This window comes from Hibiscus syriacus, unplaced genomic scaffold, assembly GCF_006381635.1.
Source record: "Hibiscus syriacus cultivar Baekdansim isolate YM2019G1 unplaced genomic scaffold, ASM638163v2 tig00110482_pilon, whole genome shotgun sequence".
Taxonomy (NCBI): domain Eukaryota; kingdom Viridiplantae; phylum Streptophyta; class Magnoliopsida; order Malvales; family Malvaceae; genus Hibiscus; species Hibiscus syriacus.
This window is the reverse complement of record NW_024062758.1, coordinates 5,424,335-5,442,981: the sequence shown is the minus strand read 5'-3', so window position 1 is coordinate 5,442,981 and position 18,647 is coordinate 5,424,335. Positions and strand designations below refer to the sequence as shown.

Here is an 18,647-nt window from a genome sequence, read left to right as displayed (position 1 = left end):
TTGTTAAAGATGCGTCCATGTGAGTCTTGTAAAACATAAAACAAACCAAGTAGTCATTTTCATCAACATCGGAGTCTGAGCCAGAGATATATCTGCTAGGAAACTCTTCATCCATTTCATCATCTATGTCTTCAATGTCATACTCATCCATGTATTCAGCATCATCTTCTTGGTAATGGGACATATTCCACCCGATAAAACAACTACACCAATATAAATTAAGCATCAATAATAAATTAATAATAACTCAACAATAATAACCATACCAACAAAGAAAAAGGTCATGAAACAATGAATTGGAATATTGTCTTGACTTAGATTTTTGAGGAGTGGACTTTGTGCTAAGTACACTGATGAACTGAAGATTTTAATTGATCAGATGGGGCAAAATTAATATCATCATGACAGTAAAATGGTGAGTAGTGCCACCACAACTTATGCAAGTTTCAATCTAATTTTTCTTATTGAAAATAACATGCCCTAAACAATCACAGACCCATCATATCAGTAATAGTTTTATGTTCCTTTTCAAGGCGTACAAAGCACAACCCTTACAAGATTACATCGGTAGATCAATATAGTCCATAAGTCAATACAATCATAGGTTATTTTACAGAATAGGTTTGATATAGAAATTAGCTTCTCCATTCAAGTATGCAAAACCCAGAAAAGAACACTAACAAAACCTTCCCAGGGTCCCTAATTCAGAAACTTTTGCCTCCTATAAACAAACCAAATCTTCGTGAAATTCATAAACATACGAATTTAGGGTCTGTAAAATAAAATTGCAAACAATGATTCCAAAAAATGAGAAAAGACCCGGATTAATATAAACCCCGACGGAAAATCAGACCAAAAAATCCAAAAACAATCACGCAACAACAAGAACAAAATTCACATGAGAATAATAACAGTTATCCAAAACCAAAACATTAAACAACAAAAATTGGTGGGGTGGGGGAACCCTAATTTTATTTTTCTGTCCTAAATAAAAGGAATCCATTTCTATACGAACCTATGAAGCGATTAGAAGAAAAAGATCACATAACCAAAGAAAAATCATGATCGAAGAATATAAACATCAGCAATTGGATCGTGATTCGTGAAGCAGGAAAAAAAACAGGAAGAAGAAAAAACAAGACCTTTTAAATAATTGAGATTATTATGGGATGGGAAGCTGGCCTTCGTCTCCGATCTGGAGATTAAAAAAACCAGCCTAAGAATTGCATTTTTTAAGAAATATGTAATATATTTTAGTATAAGAAATCTAAGATGTATAAAATAAGTATCTGTTTTTAAGTTGTACAAACAATATTTTAGATATTATAATAAATATATTAGATTGATTTAAAATTTTAAAATATAATTATAATAATAAATTTATCGATTAAATATTAGTTATATTAAATTATAAATATATATAATTAAAATAATTTTACATTAATATAAATCGATTATTACTTGATGGGATTCTAATAATTTATACTATCATTTAATTAGAGATGGCAACGGGCCGGGTTCGGGTCGGGTATTGGTCCCTCGTCCCCGTACCCGTTTAAAAAATTGGTACCCGTCCCCGTTTAAAAAATCGTAGGGATTTAAACGGCGATCTCCATCGGGTAATCGGGGAAAACCGCGGGGAAACGGGTATCCCCGTTTAACATAAACGTTTATTTAAACGGGTATCGGTAGGGTTGTTCATTCGGTGGCCGAACCGACCGAACTATCATTAACCGAATTAACCATTTTTTTTTCTTTAACCGTTAATCGAACCAAAATTTTTTTTTCGAAAATATTAACCGAACCGAATAAATTTCGGTTAATTTTTTAATTAACCAAAATTTTTTAGAATTTTCGAATTTAATACTAGAGAGCAGCTGCTGTTCCATTTGCTAGGGAAGAACGTGATGTTGGTATAGGTCCCGAGGCTGATTTTAATATGTCTATTTCACATGTTTCGCTTTGTCAGAGGAACGTTAAAGCTTGTGTAATGGAGACAACTTGTATGAGGTTATTGGAATGCGAGGTGAAAATGAGGGTTGTTGTCGAAGAGACGAAGACAATATGCAAGTTGCATTGATTTTAAATTCTGCTGGACATAATTTCCAGCTTGCCAATGCTAGTGGTGGGCTTCAGGTGTGTAATGGTGTACTGGATGAGAACCCTGCAGCAAGTACACGTTCGTTGGAAGTGGCACAATACTAGCAAACCAACCAGACTTTTCCCATTTAACTAGATAATGTTTGTCTATTAAAAGATATTAAAGGTTCACACGTGATTGCAAACAAGAAGTGTAAGCACTATTTTCACTATTAAAAGAAAAAAAGAATATTACGAGACAGAGAAAATTGAGGTAAATTCTAGAAATTGAAGCGGGGACGATGTTTTAAAGTGGAGCAGTATGGGATGAAAAAAATAATAAAAAATATTTAAGGGTTGATTTAAAATATGTTATTAATATTATATATAAAAAATAATTATTTTTAATATTTATCGGGTCGGGTATCGGGCCAGGTAATCGGGTAATCGGGGCGGGGATTACCAAACCCGTCCCCGTTTAACATAAACAGATTTTCCCCGTCCCCGTCCCCGTTTATCATCCCCGAACCCAACCCGTTAAATTCGATTTTCAATTTTCCCCGTCGGATTCGAAATTTTTTGTCATCCCTACATTTAATGTCACCAACTGCCATCTATTCAATTAATTTTTTAATATATATATATGTATATATAAATATAAACGGATATTTTAATAATCTAATTATTTTTTAAAAGTTTTATTTGATAATTTGTTGAAAAAATAAATTAACAGAAATATATAACAATTTATAATGAATATTTATTATTGTTTAACGTTACCAATTAATAAATGTCTATTTAACTAATTTTTAAAAGTAATTATATAAATAGATAATTTAATAATTTTTAGTTAATTCAAAAGTTGTCGGCCAAAATTTAGAAATACAAATTGAAATCCAACTACGTAATCGTTCAAACTGTTTAAACTTACAAAGGTAAAATCAAATCTCTGACACCACTCTCAAAGACAGTGGAGCTCCTCCTCCCTTACTCTTCATATCAAATTATACACTTAATTAAACATTTACCTTCAAAATAAGGGAAATATTGAGACACGTGAACGAAGGTTGAACGAAGGTTGAACTGTAGGATCCGGAGCCAAACACTGCTCCATTAGTAACTTCCATTACCTCGGTGCAGGTGGCCTCAGCGTGTTGCTAACGATGCCTCCTGCATGGACATGTCATATGAGGTAATCAGACCACAGACTACCATGTTAATGTTTTTGATTCACCATGGACGTGCATGGAAACATGTGTTCGAAGCATTGTCCATGCTACATTTATTCATAGATCGAAACTATCGACATGATAAGTACTGAATTTAACAGAAGAAATTTTATGAAAAATAGAAAATTCAAGATAGCAACTAAATCAACAAAATATGGTAAGGGACCCTTGAATAGAACCTATTACAGAAAACAAATGAGACATCTCACAAAGTAAAAGCACGTGTAGCTAAAACGAAGCAGCGATCGAGGTTCATCCCCGGTAAGAATCTCCCAGAGAACAATGCCAAATGAGAACACATCAACCTGCAAATGATAAAATCCGGGTAACTTATATTCCATAAAGACCATTTGCTCCTTGCCTATGGTGTCGTGGAGGTGGACTTTTCAGTAGATTCCTAGATTTGAGCAGGATCTATTGTGTACGTTTATACAGAAAATGCACAAACAAATTCTTGAACATTGAGATTGACAAAATTAACAAGAAAAACTATTAGGTCTGGGACTAGTGCAAAGGCAACAATCCTAACATCCCATTTCATTATAGATTAGAAACAAACACCGCAACTTGAACCGGTAAGTGTAAAGCCAGATATGAACTAATCTAAACAAACTTCATCTAAGTTATGAAATAAACTGTCATACCTTTTCGGAAACCTTACTACATTTATTCAATAGCTCTATGGCCATCCATTGAAGAGTTCCCCTCACACCACCAGTAACCACGGTATTCCTTTTTATCTTTGATAACCTGAAGTCCCCAACCTACCAAACAAGAGATGGGTAATTGGACTGGATGCATACGCCAGAAAATTTACAAACTTATACATGACAAGATCATGCAAATTGGCCGTATGGGGTCTCTCGAGTTGACAAGCAAGTTGTCACATTATAAGTCAAAATGAACAATGTTCTTTGAATGTAAATATTCCATCCCAAATGCTGCATCCATGGCAATAATGAGTCGCTTACAACGATCAATTTGCCTAGACAGGTACAAAACACTTATAGCAACTAAAATATAACAGGCAAGAATTCTCTTGAAGGATGGACAACATTCTAGGGAAAAACTATATTTAAAATTATTACCTTTCTTTACTAAGCAAAAACACGTCTAAGAGAGCCATTCACTATGAACTAAGTGACAGTGGCTACTGTTCCTTCAGGTCCATCATGCACCACACCATAAAAGGCCAGCACATTGGGGTGGTGAAGCTTTGAAAGGATGTCAGCTTCACGCCAGAACTCCACAGTCTGAAAAATATTTAATGCTGACCGTTATTAGTGACATGAGAAGAAGTATGAAAACTATCAATATCCGTTGATGATGCACAAAAAGTGAAGAAACGACAGGAAAAGTCACCACTCTCTTGCTCAGATGAACGACCAGTGAAACATTTTTTTTATCCACATGATGGCAACATCTGTTCATCTCCATTTTCCATGGTAAGCAGCCCCAAATGTACCTGAACCCAGCTCCCTTGGCTCTTTGAGATCTTCATTTTTAATGATCTGCCTGGGCATTTGACAGAATTAACCAACATGGAGTTAGAAATAGTGAATAAATTAGTTGAATAATCTTGGGACAAGAGGCAAAAAAGCAGAATTGTTCAATGTATCAGTATGCTCAATTATATATATATTGCCACATTTCTATATAATTCACCAGCATAAATTAAGATTATGTAATGGAAGCAGATTAAAGATATCACAATGATGAATATCATCCAAGGTGATAAAATTCGCAGCATGCTGGCTCCAGTGAGGTAGATGTTTACTATAAACATTCTACGTCTATAATAAGTGTTTAACATCTAGAAAGTAATCATTGGCAGCTGCAATGATGCCATTGGCAATCAGATTCCACAAAATGGTAGTGGTGGCTGATCATGAATGGATACCCATGCCACTGACAGAACAAAAACTTCTAGAGAAGACTTTAGCATAAGCATATATGAATAAAATTGGGCTAAGCTTTATTAAAGTTGGAAATTTTGGACAACATAAAAGCAAAGTTAAAATGCACCAGCTCTGTATGTATTAGGGCTTTAGATAAGTGAGGATAGATATACCTGCAATGTACTTGTATCAAATTCTCCATGGGAATGAAACACAAGAGGTAGACAAGTATTCTTCATATTCAATTTCCTTTCCTTGAAAAAAGGGAAAAATGCAAGAATAATATTTAGAAGCAAAAGGATACAAATTAAAACCAATTGCACAAGCCACTAGTACTTCAAACACAAATTCAGGTACCTGTAGGTGTTGCTCAACTCGTGCATTTTCATCATCCTTGACCGGAGACTTCATGTAATCTGAGCCTATATCCAAGTTGTTCCTGTCTGATGTCCTCGGCAAAATTGATGTCTGGCCTAACATGAGCCATAGCAACTGCACCAGCTGATTACAAAGCTGGATGGATAGCTGTAATCCCTTGGAGCCCCACCTTCAATATTTGTAAGCAGAGATGAGAAACCCAGACGATCCTGACCCATGAGAGAACTTCCTGTCTAGCAAACTCATCTTAAGCCAAATTACGGAAGTATGACCAATGCTTAGGATCATGATTCTCCATGTTTAAGCTCAATCCAGTTCCATCACCAGGGAATGGACTCGTACCAAAGAGGTTCTGGGACATTCTTAATTGTGAAAATATGTCAGACAGAAGGTCGGGGGAACTGATTGTTAATATCAATAAGTATGTCTCCTTACTCAGAAGTGCTTACAGAAACAGCAGGCTGTACATAGGAAGTTGGTCTAGTTGGTCCCTCTGCCCACACCAAAGACTATTCATGCCCCTTAGCATCATTTCCTGTATTCTTGTTTCCATCCTTCTCAATCCGTTCAAATTCAGACGGCTTCAAAGAATGCTCTTCAAGGTGCTTAACAGAAATTCTGACTTGCTGTGGGATGATCTAACACAGTTGCTTCTTCATCAGCAGGGCTCTCAACTGAGATTTCTTTCAATTGAGATTTCTGCTCAGTTGACTCAAGTCTCTCCTCAGAGATATTAGAGATATCTATTTCAGCATAACCTTTATAATTTTCAAATTCTGCAAGCCCATCCATAACAATCGTATGATCTTCAAACCTTGGATTTGCAGACGTGACAGATTGATCAGCTTGAGGACACACATTCCCATCATGAATGTTATCAACTGCTTCTCTAATCATTTGGGAATAATCAGAATGTGCTTGACTCGTTAGAAACTGAGACCCAGAAGAATCATCAGACTTTGATAAACAGTTCACTTGTGCCTGCTCCCTGGGGATTCTATCTGAACAAAAATCTTGCTGAAGAAGCACAGATGGCTCAAGGCAGCTGAAGTTATTTGGATCAGCTTCATAATCACCAGAAACAGATATAAACGGCCCACTAGATGTGTAAAAGTCGTCATCTTCAACATTCTTTCTCCCTTCAGTTACAACTTGAGAACAGCAGACAAAGGAACATTTGTCTTCCCATCTACTTGGAAGTGGAAGACAACTGCTGGCTATCCTCTCTGTAACACAATTTTTGCTCTGAATATGGCTGTGAACTAGATGCATGAGTGCTGGATGAACTCGCCAAAACTGGTTCAGAAGATTGGACCGTTGTTGAAGGTGCATTAGTTGCCAAAGAAGCAGAACTAGTAACAGTTGCTTCAGTCACAATCCGATCGCCTCCCTTGCAACATTCAAACCTCCATCCAACTTGTTCTCAGACGCACTTGCTGAAATTGAGTTTTTTTTCTAGTCCCCAGATCCATGACATTTACGGCAACAACATATTGAATCTCAGAATCACCCTCTACACTCCGCAAGCCATATTGAGCATTCCTCCAAATCATTACTAGCGAAAAGGAATATCCTCCGTTTCTGCAAGCCTCCGTCATGTTATGCAGATCCTCATCACAAGATATAGAGACCAATGCATCAAGAACCTCCCCAGGCAACTGATACTTTTTGGTATGGGCTTGGTTATAAATTCTTAGGTTTTTTGAACAAGCTCTTGAAAGGAAATACCCTTGCTTAATCGAATGATACGTGTTTCTACTTTCTCCCCCAACATACCTAAGTTCCCCATCACTGGGACGTGGTAAAACTTAATCACCAAAGCTGCAGTAAACTTCACCTTAGTTGATGAGCTAAGTGAAGCATTTCTCGATGCATAACCTTGCTTTATCCCGGAATGCTTTTTAAATCCATATAAACCAGTATCATCATAAGCATTATGAGTTATGACCAAAATGCTGCTTGGGATTTACCCTTTCCTGCATAAATTCCATAGCAAACTCCTCACCCATCTGAATGGAGTAACTCAGCATGAGCCTCCAGTCTCATGGAAAAATCTTTGGTTCGCAGACTCTCCAGTCTCATTTCCAGATTCCATATTGTTGTATCGAATTTGTTCCCGATTCTTCATTTGATCCATTATGTCTTTTCCTAGATTTCTATCCATTTGGATAAAGTTTTTCAGGAAATTGCCATGATTATCACACCTAATGCAATATCAGCACGTGCATTCTGCCATAGCCAACAGCAAACTTTGCTTCCGATTAACCTAAATCTGAAAGAATGCATGGGCCATTAGTTAATGAGAGAATAGCGCACATTGTAAAGAGAATGGAAGATTAAAAAAGAAAAAAAAATGGAGCTCATTATAAAACCCAAAATTCACCATGGATATAACAAAATTCAAACTTAAATTATAATCCAAATAAAACCTTACATTGGAGGTCACATAATCTTCAGTAGAATCTCACACTAATTCATTAAAAATAGTATCTTTACTCAACAAAAGGGAAAGTTGTGATCTTTAAAGCAAGCAGTGGAGAAGCTTATTGACCTTCTCTATCTAAAAATCCGTTAATATTTTAAACCGTCGAGAACAACCAAAAAAACCATTTTTTTGGAAGAATACCTTTCATACATTTTTTTTATTTTTTATTTTTGGAAAAATATCCTCTAAATTACTCCACACGTAATATTATCTCATATCCTACAAAAAACGTGTAATCACCTCGCGCGGGACGCGAGTATCCTCCAACGTGATACACTTTTTAGGAAATATAATTTAATATTTCAATCAATGATCTCGCGTTCTGCACAAGGCGATATTTCCGAGATATTAAAACGTTTTGACAAATTATCACATGTGGTATTTTACATACCTCGCGTTATACAAAACGTGAGGTATGTAGGTTTCCAGCCCAAATCACAAGCTTTTATAGGCACGTTCGAACGATTTTTTCGGGTAGTTATTATAAAATTTTTCATAATTTATAAGATTATAGGCTTAGTATTGGAATTTATCTTTCAGTTGAGGCCAATATCGACACATACGAGATATTGTAAGTGGGTTAAAAATTGCGTTGAAAATGGTTCCAAAGCTTGTTTTGTGCATGAAGAAAATGCTAAAATGGTTTGATAGGCATATTCAAGGTTTTTTTTTTGGTAGTTCATCTAAATGTTTTTGTAATTTATAAGATTAAAGACATAATATTGTAATTTTTCTTTCAATTCAGGGTAATATTGACATATATGAGACATTGTAAGTAGGGTAAAAATCGCGTTCAAAATTGTTCCAAAGCTTGATTTTCTACATGAAGAAAAAACTAGCATGGATTGATAGGCATGTTCGGGGAGTATTTTCGGGAAGTTAGTTAAAAGTTTTTGTCATTTATAAGATTAGAGGCTTAATATTGATATTTATGTTTCAATTGAGGCTAGTAACAACACATGCGAGACATTCTAAGCAGTGTAAAAATCGCGTTCAAAATGGTTCAAAACAAAAAAATTGAAAACTAACGAATATATTTTGTTAATTACAATAGTATATAATTTCGACTCTTCGGTTCTTTCTCTGTGTTCGACTAAATCTTCGTCACAGTAAATCCTAGTCACATAATTAAAATAACATAACAATAAATATAATACCAAATATTTAAATAACTTAAATTTCAATATTAAAAAATATAATAACATAATTATGGTACATAAATTACAAATGAAGTAATGTTTTTCATTGTGCTTGATCCTAGTTTCAATGGAACGAGAAGTTTCTTGAATCTTCTATGTACGAGGGAAGCCCTAGATTCTCGAGTGGGTTTGAAGGAAGAATAAGTTTCCCTAGAAGCTTCCTGAGTTTCATGTACAAGAGAAGCCCTGGGTTCTTGAATGGAGGTGTGTCATTTGTCAAATCAGTGTAACAAGCTATAAGAAGATGATGCATTTTTAGAAATAATAAGTTTCTTGAGAAGGTCAGGTTACTCACGTTGAAGAAGGTTTATGAAACCAGCAGGTTTGATGAAGAGTGAATCAAACGAAAAAATGGAATTTAGAAATCATTTTTAAAAATGATAAGTTACTCTAGAACACCAAATTACTCATGTTGAAGAAGATTGAAAAGATTGACAGGTTTGATGGAGAGTGAATTAGACCCCTCAAATGACTTTTTGGTTTAGATTAATGGCCAATTTGAAGACGTCACCAGAAGAAGATGCATTTTAAGGGTGTTATTAAATGAAAACCCAACATGTCCATGTGAAAGGCTGTTTTGATGAAACAACATGTTTCTCGAGAAGGTCATATTTGACGGAAGAACTGCGAAAGATTTATACATGAGTTTCAAATGGTGATGTCCTTATAAAAGGTATCATTTTCGGGTGGCAAAACTTATAGCACCAATATTGGCATAAGGATATCTAAGTTTTGTGCCAAGTCATGCCACCAAAAAAGGAGCCTCTTATAAGTAGAGACCTCGTTTTATAAGTTAGAATGCCACCAGAAGATGATGCCTTATATAGAGAAACACCCCAGGCACTGTAAAACGCGTTTTCCATTGAGATTTTTGACTTGAAGAGACACCTCGTGTTTTTTATAACGCGAGATCCATAGAGATTCCTGACGTGGCAGAATCATAGATTCTTAACCTAATAAGAACCACATGTTTCGTAGAACGCGATATCCGTAGAGATTCATGACGTAGCATCACCCCTAGTATACACTATTGATTTGACATGTCAATGACCCCACATTATGAAAGACACATTATTTTATAATAAAAACTCTATAAATAAGAACCATAACCATATTTGATGCATAGCGTCGTAAAAAATAATTTAATGGAAAGATTTTCTGTAACGGTATTAAATTTTGGAACTTATTTCTACACTTTATTTAATGTCAAGATCAAGAAAGATAAGTTATATGATTTGATTTCAACGAAGCTTAAAAAATCTACAACACGACAGATGTCTTCGTTGCAAGTGAAGTTCTCGTTGTTGAGCCCGACCCTGAAACACGTTACGTGTTAACCTTATCAAATGTAAACAACCTTCAGAAGATGTTTAGTGCTTACAAACATGTCGGCGATATAAAAATCGTTTTGACTGTAAAATTTAAAGAAGAATCATCTTGATCAAGAAATACAGAAGTAACTCAATTGTCACAAGACCAAGAGAACGAATAGGCAGTTCTACTATGTTACACCCGTAAACGTCGAGAGAAAGAACAAATAATTGAGGAATTTAACTTAACATTGGACATTTCTACAAACTACGAAGAAACATGTTGGGCTCGATCGATCAACCGAAAACTGCCAAGAGGGGGTGAATTAGCCAAATAAAATTCTAGGAGCATGGAGAGAAATTATAGAAAAATTTCCACAAGTATTTAGAGTGGTTCAACTTCCTCAAATAAAGTCTGCATCCACTATCTTAGCTTCACACTAAGAATTTCTAACAAATTCACTAATTTGTTCTTTCTTTTTCTAGGCTCAATACAACTCCCTAGTTTTCAATGGCTAAACTAGAACCAAAATCCTTTTTCAAAAAGATAAGAAGATTGTAAAAAAGAAAACCACGCAAGGTAGATGTTTACACAATTAAGCTCACTAAAACACTCTATGTACAAGAGAAAAAGAAAAATAAGATTGAAAAAGTTTTTGTCTTGGTATTGATTGCTTGAATAGGTGTTGTAACCTTATTTAAGTGCCATCGGGTTGTTTTTGTAGTGTGGAATGAGTTGCAAGTCGTTTATAGCCATTGAGAATGAGTTATAGCCATTGGAAGCATTCATTTCTCATAATTGTGGCTGCCTACACATAAAGTTTCAAAACATTTATGCAAGTTTCAAAAATATTGAGAAAGTATCGAAACCACACTATTGATGAAAGTTTCAAACTATTACTTAAAAATATGACCATTGAAGAAAATTGAATCGTTAAAACTATTTCAGGAGGCAAAGTTTCGAAACTTTACTTAAAGTTTCAAAACTCACAATTCATGAACAATATCCATATATGAACATTATCGTGAACAGTGTCAAATAGTGATCAAATAGTGTTTTTCATATTTTAAAAGCTTTAAATACTTTAAACATATTTTAATTAACTCAAAAATATTTCATATATATAAATCAATTTAGAATCATATTTTTCAAGTTATTTTGGACTTTGAATTATTTTTGAAATATTTGGTTAAGTTCAATTAAGTTCAAAAATATTTTGCCCTCATTTGTTATGTCAAAATATAGGTTCAACAAAACATAATCAGACTCATTTTCTATTCATTTCAACTAACTGAAACATTGTGTAGTTCTTTTTTATTATGTTTATAAATTAGCATTTAAATAAATTTCATAAAAATATGATGGTTCCCAAAGTATTTATGCATCGAACTAAACAACTAATTATCATATTGTTGAAGAATAATTTAAACACCAACTATTAATAATTTAAACTTAATTAATATAATTTAAACAAACTACAAAGAAATGATGGAACCTCACGTTGTGTAGAAAACAAGGACTGCAGAGATTCTTGATGTGGAAGCACCCCTACCGTATAACATCTGATTTGATAGTGGGCCTTGCGTTCTGTAAAGCACGAGATTCTTTAAATTTGTCTATCTATATATACGATACGATAATCGTGTTGGACGAATATCTTCGTAAAAAAATATTTAATGACAAGATCTTTTTCCTACAAATGTATTTCATTCTGAAACTTATTTCTATATTGCCTTCAACACGTAGATCAAAAAAGATGAATTGTATGATTTGATTTCAATGAAGCTTAAAAAATCTACAACACGACATATGAATTTTTTGCAAGCGAAAGTTCCCGTTGATGAGTATGGCCTTGAAGCACATTACATGTTGACCTTATCAAATGGAAATAACCTTTGGAAGATGTTTAGGGGTTTAGGGAGTACAAATATGTCAGTGGTATGAACATCGAGTTGGCTGTAAAACATTAGGAAGAAACATCTTGATCAAGGAATGAAAAAGCAACTCGATTATTCTAAGACTAAAAGGACAAATAGCCAGTTTTGATACGTTACACCTGTAAACGTCAGGACCAAGAGGAAAAAGTATATTCGTCTTCATCAAACATTTATACAGAATACAAAAAAACATCTTTTAACTCCTCTTATATTCATTTCAACTAACTGTAACTTCATTAATTTCTTTTTTTATTATGTTTATAAATCAATATTTAAATAAATTATCATGTTGTTGAAGGATAATTTGATTGATATTTTGAATATTTGATATATCAAAACTTAACTAATAATTTTAAAAAAATTGAACAATATATTCAATTCGACTCAATCATATATTTAAAACATAAAAAGCTACATTTTTCATATATTATTTTATTTTTTCACTACAACCGTAAACTACACAGTTGTACTTTTTATTTCATTCCTCTCTTGAATTCATTTGCTATGCCGGATTGAGAAGTCTTTATACTTCTTCTTCTTCTTCTCTATTTCCAACTTATTATTTTCTTCTTCAAGTTTAATTTTATGATCCTCAACTATCAATTTTATTGCCTCTTTAACCCACTCCTCATTTGAAGACAAGCTTGAATGTCATTCGTTAGAGTCGAAAGACCCAAAAATAAAGTTTGGAACCACAAATTTCCCCCATAAATACATTATTTTTAATAAATGAAAAATAATGTGAGGAGAAAGACCAAGGTTTGGGTGTCTATTTATAGAGGTCATCGCACCCCAACAGACGCGATATTTAATATATCTCATGTTACACAAAAACAAGGTCCACGAGGATTCCTGATGTGGCAGAATCTCTCTTTCTACCAAATATAAGGTCTTTTATTTTGTGTTGAATTTTTTTTGAAAACATAATATTGTATTTTAATTGTCTGATTAACTAAATATATTTTTGCAAGTTCAATTCACTAAAAATGTTACTGGAGTTCGAGTAACTAAAAAATTATAATAAAGTTTTTCATACATATTTGAGTAGGGGTGTAAACGAGCCGAGTCGAGCTCGAGTATTGCTGAGCTCGACTCGACTCGAAAACTCGCGAGCTTAAAATTTTCAAGCTCGACTCGAACTCAAAATCCTGAACTGAAGCTCTTGAGCAGCTCGAAAAAGCTTGAAATGAAAATAAATTCTTAAACTTAACTCAATTGAAGCCTCAAAGTCAAACTCGAACATGAACCTTAAATACATGAAAATCTTAATGTATTTTTAAAAAACAATACATAAATATTAATATTATTAATAATTTATGTTTTTTAAAAATAAAATAATAATATATTATATTTTTGAGCTGCTCACGAGCTTTTCGAGTCGAATATCGAGTAGTTGGTTTCAGCTCATTAAGAACTCGAGTCGAGTTTGAGCTCGAGTCGAGTTTGAGCTCGAGTCGAGTCCATTCAATCTGAGTATTTATCGTGCCTTGATCGAGTCGATCTCGAGTAGCTCACGATATGTCTCGTCTCTTTTATAGCCCTATATTTGAGGATCATATTTTTCATTTCAAGAAAAAAAATAACTAATGATGCATATGTATACCTGTATCACATCGTGGTGGACGACAAGCCCGACTAAGATTCTTACGAATCAATCTATCTTCATCAGTATCAACATAACCATCAATATCATCACCACCACCACCACCACCACCACAACCATCATCATTGTCATCGTCATCACCATCTACATTAGCATTGAGAATGAGACCGAGGTAGAACATGCTTTGTAGCGACGACTTCTCAACATTGTCGCATCTGAAGTTTGTTTTCAATGGTGGAACAGATGCAAACAGAAGTGATAGATAATATGTTTGAACTGGTACATGAAGACAATGGGAATGAACAACCACCGTCAGACAGAAATGCCATGTGTCGGTGAAAAAACCTTCTATCAAAGTCGATATATGCTGAAATACTGACTGAGTCGAGTGGGTGAATATATGTGGTGTCACTAATATCTGATGCTCTGCTGCTGACTATGAATGTGTCTGTGTCATTATTTAGGACGAGGCTAGTGCGTGTTTTCTTATTCTCTAGCTTGATTCCCCTTCAACTCTAGCATTACGTTACGTCGATGGATGTTGCGTCAGCGACCGGTGTTAGGAAGACACATAAATTTCTCGTGTTCAATCCTCTCCGGTCAATATATGAGACTTCCCATATTGTTCATTCCACAACATGTAATCATTTGAAACACTATAGTCGAAGATGGGTTGACAAACAGGTTGCCAAATTGATCTCACAATCCACTGCGTCACCCATTTTGTATGATGCATCTCCCAATTAACATTCATTTTCCCCTGTCGTGTCACGTTATGAAAGCCGTCCAAGTCTGGTGGTGGTTGCAGAATCGTTTAGACACAATTAAATTGTCACAACACGCGACTGGTAGGATGTCATTTGACTATCTCATAGACTGTCAACGAGACCAAAAAACATCCAAACTCCCGAGTTAAGACCTACTTTGGTCGGAATAGACAATCTAATAGCATGATCATTGTACGACGTCCACAACAACTACAATTTTTTTAAACTAAGTTAGATAAACTCGAATTAAAAAAAGATGTTTAAATTAAAAAAAATGAAATCGATTATAATTATTACCTCGTCTGTCATCTTATCGATCAACAATCTAAAATCACGTAGAGTTTTTGGTAGGTGGGAGTGAGTTAATGTACTAGTCCACCTATCATTCATATAACAAAATATAATTATTTGTAAAACCCTAAAAATATATAATAATCTAAATATATAAATGTAATTTATTTTTAATTACCTCCGAAGTAGTGGAAATTCAAATGGGGTCGGGTGTGTAGGAATCGACTGTAAAAACAACATTCGCAACCAAGCTCATGATTGTAACAACATCAAACACCCTCAAATAACTTGTTTGTTCGGATCAACAACTTTACATAGCTCCCAAAACAAAAAGGCCAACACTGTTGATCCCAAATTCTTATATTTAGAGTCCCACAAAACGCGTAGATGATACAACCACATCAAATACACTTTGTTTCAAGATTTATCTTCCATCAAGATTTCCCAATAACTCGTAAAATATGAGCACGAGCAAATCGCTGCAAAATAAAGTAGTGTGAATAAATTTAAAAATTATCGTAAAAATTACAATAACTAAACTAAAATAAAATTTCAATATTATAAATAAAAAATCAAAATAAATAAACATAGATTTAAAAAATTATCTCCATAGTTACTAGAGCAACATTGGCGGGTATATGCGAAAAAATTATCGTATAAAAATTTAATCTTAATCTTTCCTCCATTCATACTGCTATTTCTCGGGTAAGTCTGAGCAATTCCTTACACAAGCCGACCCAGTACCCATGGACAATACCAGTAATTGTCATTCCTTCAACAAGCAATCCAAGATGAAATGCAACATCTTCAAGGGTAATAGTTACATCCTCACAAGGAAAATGAAACGTGTGCATCTTCGATCTCCACTGTTCTAGCAATGTGTTTTATCAACGGAGGATGCAACTTCGTACCACCAATTATAGTGCTAACGTAACCAAAACTAGCTTCATATAAATATGGAAGAATATCTTTATCAGGGTCCATGAAACGGTTGATATAACACGTCAAACGAACGATCATACCCATTCAATTAAATAAATAAATAAATAATTCAAAATAAATAAATAATTTGAAATAAATAAACAAAAAATTCAAAATAAATAAATAAATAAAGGTTACCTCCAGATTTGTCCGCCAATATTCAAATATATGTCTTCGATTAAGCCTTAGTAATCCCAACATAATAATCGTAATGGAATATATAAAAGAGAAAATGTGTGAGAGATATATATTTTGAGAGAAATGTGTGATGAATTCAGTAATGGAAATTTGTGTTTTATAAGGAACGAGGTATGTTGAAAAGGCGCATATTCAAAAGAACCTCGCGCTTTGTAGGACGAGAGATTGTGGAATATTTTCAAATTTTCAAATTTTTAAACGCGATAAATTGCCCATATCTTGAAATATTAAATTACATTATCTGGCAAATATATTCACGTTGGAGGAGAATTGTGTCTCATAGAACTCGAGGTGATTACACGTTTTTTATAGGATATGAGATAATTTTACCTGTACAGTTTGTCGGGGTTTAAAAAATTGTACGAGAGATATTCTTCAAAAAAAATGATTTTTTGGTTATTAAACTAATAATGTTTATTATATTTATGCCATTAGGGTGCCGTCTCTTTCTCACTCTATTTTTATGGGCAAGTTACATTCAAAATCACCTAAATATGAATTTGGTAATAAATAGGTCATTCTTATTTTTAAAAATTACAAATAAATTGTTTCTTCTAAAAGTTATAAATAATAATTTAATTAAAATATTAAAATAAATAAATATTTTATCATTAAATATTAAATAACAATATATTAATAATTTTAACTCTTAAAATTTATATATTTCTTCTTAATAAACTTAAAATTCAAATTATAAAAATAAATTAAATGGTTTCAATGATAGAAAAATATTATTCTCTTTAAACGTCTTGAATTTGAATAAATACATTTACAAGATTTGTATATTATCAATTGATTAAAATACTTCTAAACATATATTAATTTATACATTAGACAACTAAAAAAATCAAATTATAGAGACAAATTAAGGAAAACTTGGAATTGATATCTACTATGGGATAAATTAAGGTAAATTTGGTAACTCCGTTATAAATTAGAGAAAATAACCTCAGTGACAAAAAATGTCTTATAATATACGATTTTAACCAACTTTTTTTGGATTTACCAAAATGACCAACTAAATCGCAATGCGATCGATAATTCGCAACGCGATCTCCGGTATCGCAAATCAGTTTCTAGATTCGCAACGCGAACTTCGACTATCGCAATGCGAACTTGGACTATCACAATGCGAACTTGGACTATCGCAATGCGAATATGTAAATCGCAATGCGATAGTCGACTATCGCAATGCGAACTTGGACTATCGCAACGCGAACTTCGACTATCGCAATGCGAACTTGGGAACTTGGACTATCGCAATGCGAATATGTAAATCGTAATGCGATAGTCGACTATCGCAATGCGATAGTCGAAGTTCGCATTGCGATTTACATATTCGCATTGCGATAGTCGAAGTTCGCATTGCGATTTATTCCAAATTCGTTGCGATAGTCCAAAATCGCAACGACTGGTGGTATTGCATTTGTTTCTTAAGAATTTTCTCTAAAAAGATAGTATTCGCGCGGACGTGTTGAAGACACGTATTACCATTACCACGACCACGACCACGACCCGACCCGACCCGACCCGAGACGAGACGGACGGCGGCGGCGGCTCGCGAGAGTCCCCCTTGTTCTCTATCACTCAACAAGGAAGTGAGAAAGCCAAACCTTAAATACCATTCCCAATAGTGTTTCCAATATTATGCGGGATTGAGCATTACCAACACTTGTTCCCAATACTATGTGGGATTGAGCCTTAAATAGTGATATTATTTTTGAATGTTTTGCTTAAAATTGGAATAATCGCGATTGATTGTAGATTGACTTTTAATTATGACATATTTAATCGTATAATACTAATGCAATTGGTTGCTGATTCAGTTGTTTTAAGGTGCATGATTGTTAATTGTTTCCTGAATAATCACATTGTATTGGAAACAAGTGTTGGTAATGCTCAATCCCACATAGTATTGGAAACACTATTGGGAATGGTATTTAAGGCTTGGCTTTCCCATTTTCTTGTTGAGTGATAGAGAACAAGGGGGACTCTCGCGCGCCGCCGCCGCCGTCCGTCTAGTCTCGTCTCGGGTCGGGTCGTGGTCGTGGTCGTGGTCGTGGTCGTGGTCGTGGTCGTACGTGTCTTCGACACGTCCGCACGAATACTATCTTTTTAGAGAAAATTCTTAAGAAACAAATGCAATACCACCAGTCGTTGCGATTTTGGATTATCGCAACGAATTTGGAATAAATCGCAATGCGACTATCGCATTGCAATTTACATATTCGTATTGCGATAGTCCAAGTTCGCATTGCGATAGTCCAAGTTTGCATTGCGATAATCCAAGT

At 34.3% G+C, this 18,647-nt stretch overlaps 2 protein-coding genes and 1 long non-coding RNA gene across 3 annotated transcripts; all 3 read right to left on the bottom strand.

Annotated features, from left to right (window-relative positions):
- Positions 1-46: 46 nt before the first annotated feature.
- LOC120128990 lies at positions 47-1,253 on the bottom strand. The gene is made up of 2 exons (XR_005516682.1): positions 1,143-1,253; positions 47-203 (listed from the first exon to the last, which is right to left on the bottom strand). It is a non-coding gene; the product is annotated as an uncharacterized LOC120128990 (long non-coding RNA).
- A 3,458-nt stretch (positions 1,254-4,711) lies between these two features.
- On the bottom strand, positions 4,712-5,945 carry LOC120128881. Its single transcript, XM_039146491.1, has 4 exons — positions 5,857-5,945; positions 5,543-5,753; positions 5,380-5,460; positions 4,712-4,819 (listed from the first exon to the last, which is right to left on the bottom strand). Exons 1-4 carry the CDS (start codon positions 5,943-5,945, stop codon positions 4,736-4,738), a joined length of 465 nt encoding a protein of 154 aa, XP_039002422.1. The 3' UTR covers positions 4,712-4,735.
- A 35-nt stretch (positions 5,946-5,980) lies between these two features.
- LOC120128988 lies at positions 5,981-7,412 on the bottom strand. The gene is made up of 2 exons (XM_039146594.1): positions 6,703-7,412; positions 5,981-6,636 (listed from the first exon to the last, which is right to left on the bottom strand). The coding sequence occupies exons 1-2, from the start codon at positions 6,914-6,916 to the stop codon at positions 6,191-6,193; spliced, it is 660 nt and encodes a 219-aa protein (XP_039002525.1). The 5' UTR covers positions 6,917-7,412; the 3' UTR covers positions 5,981-6,190.
- Positions 7,413-18,647: the final 11,235 nt, after the last annotated feature.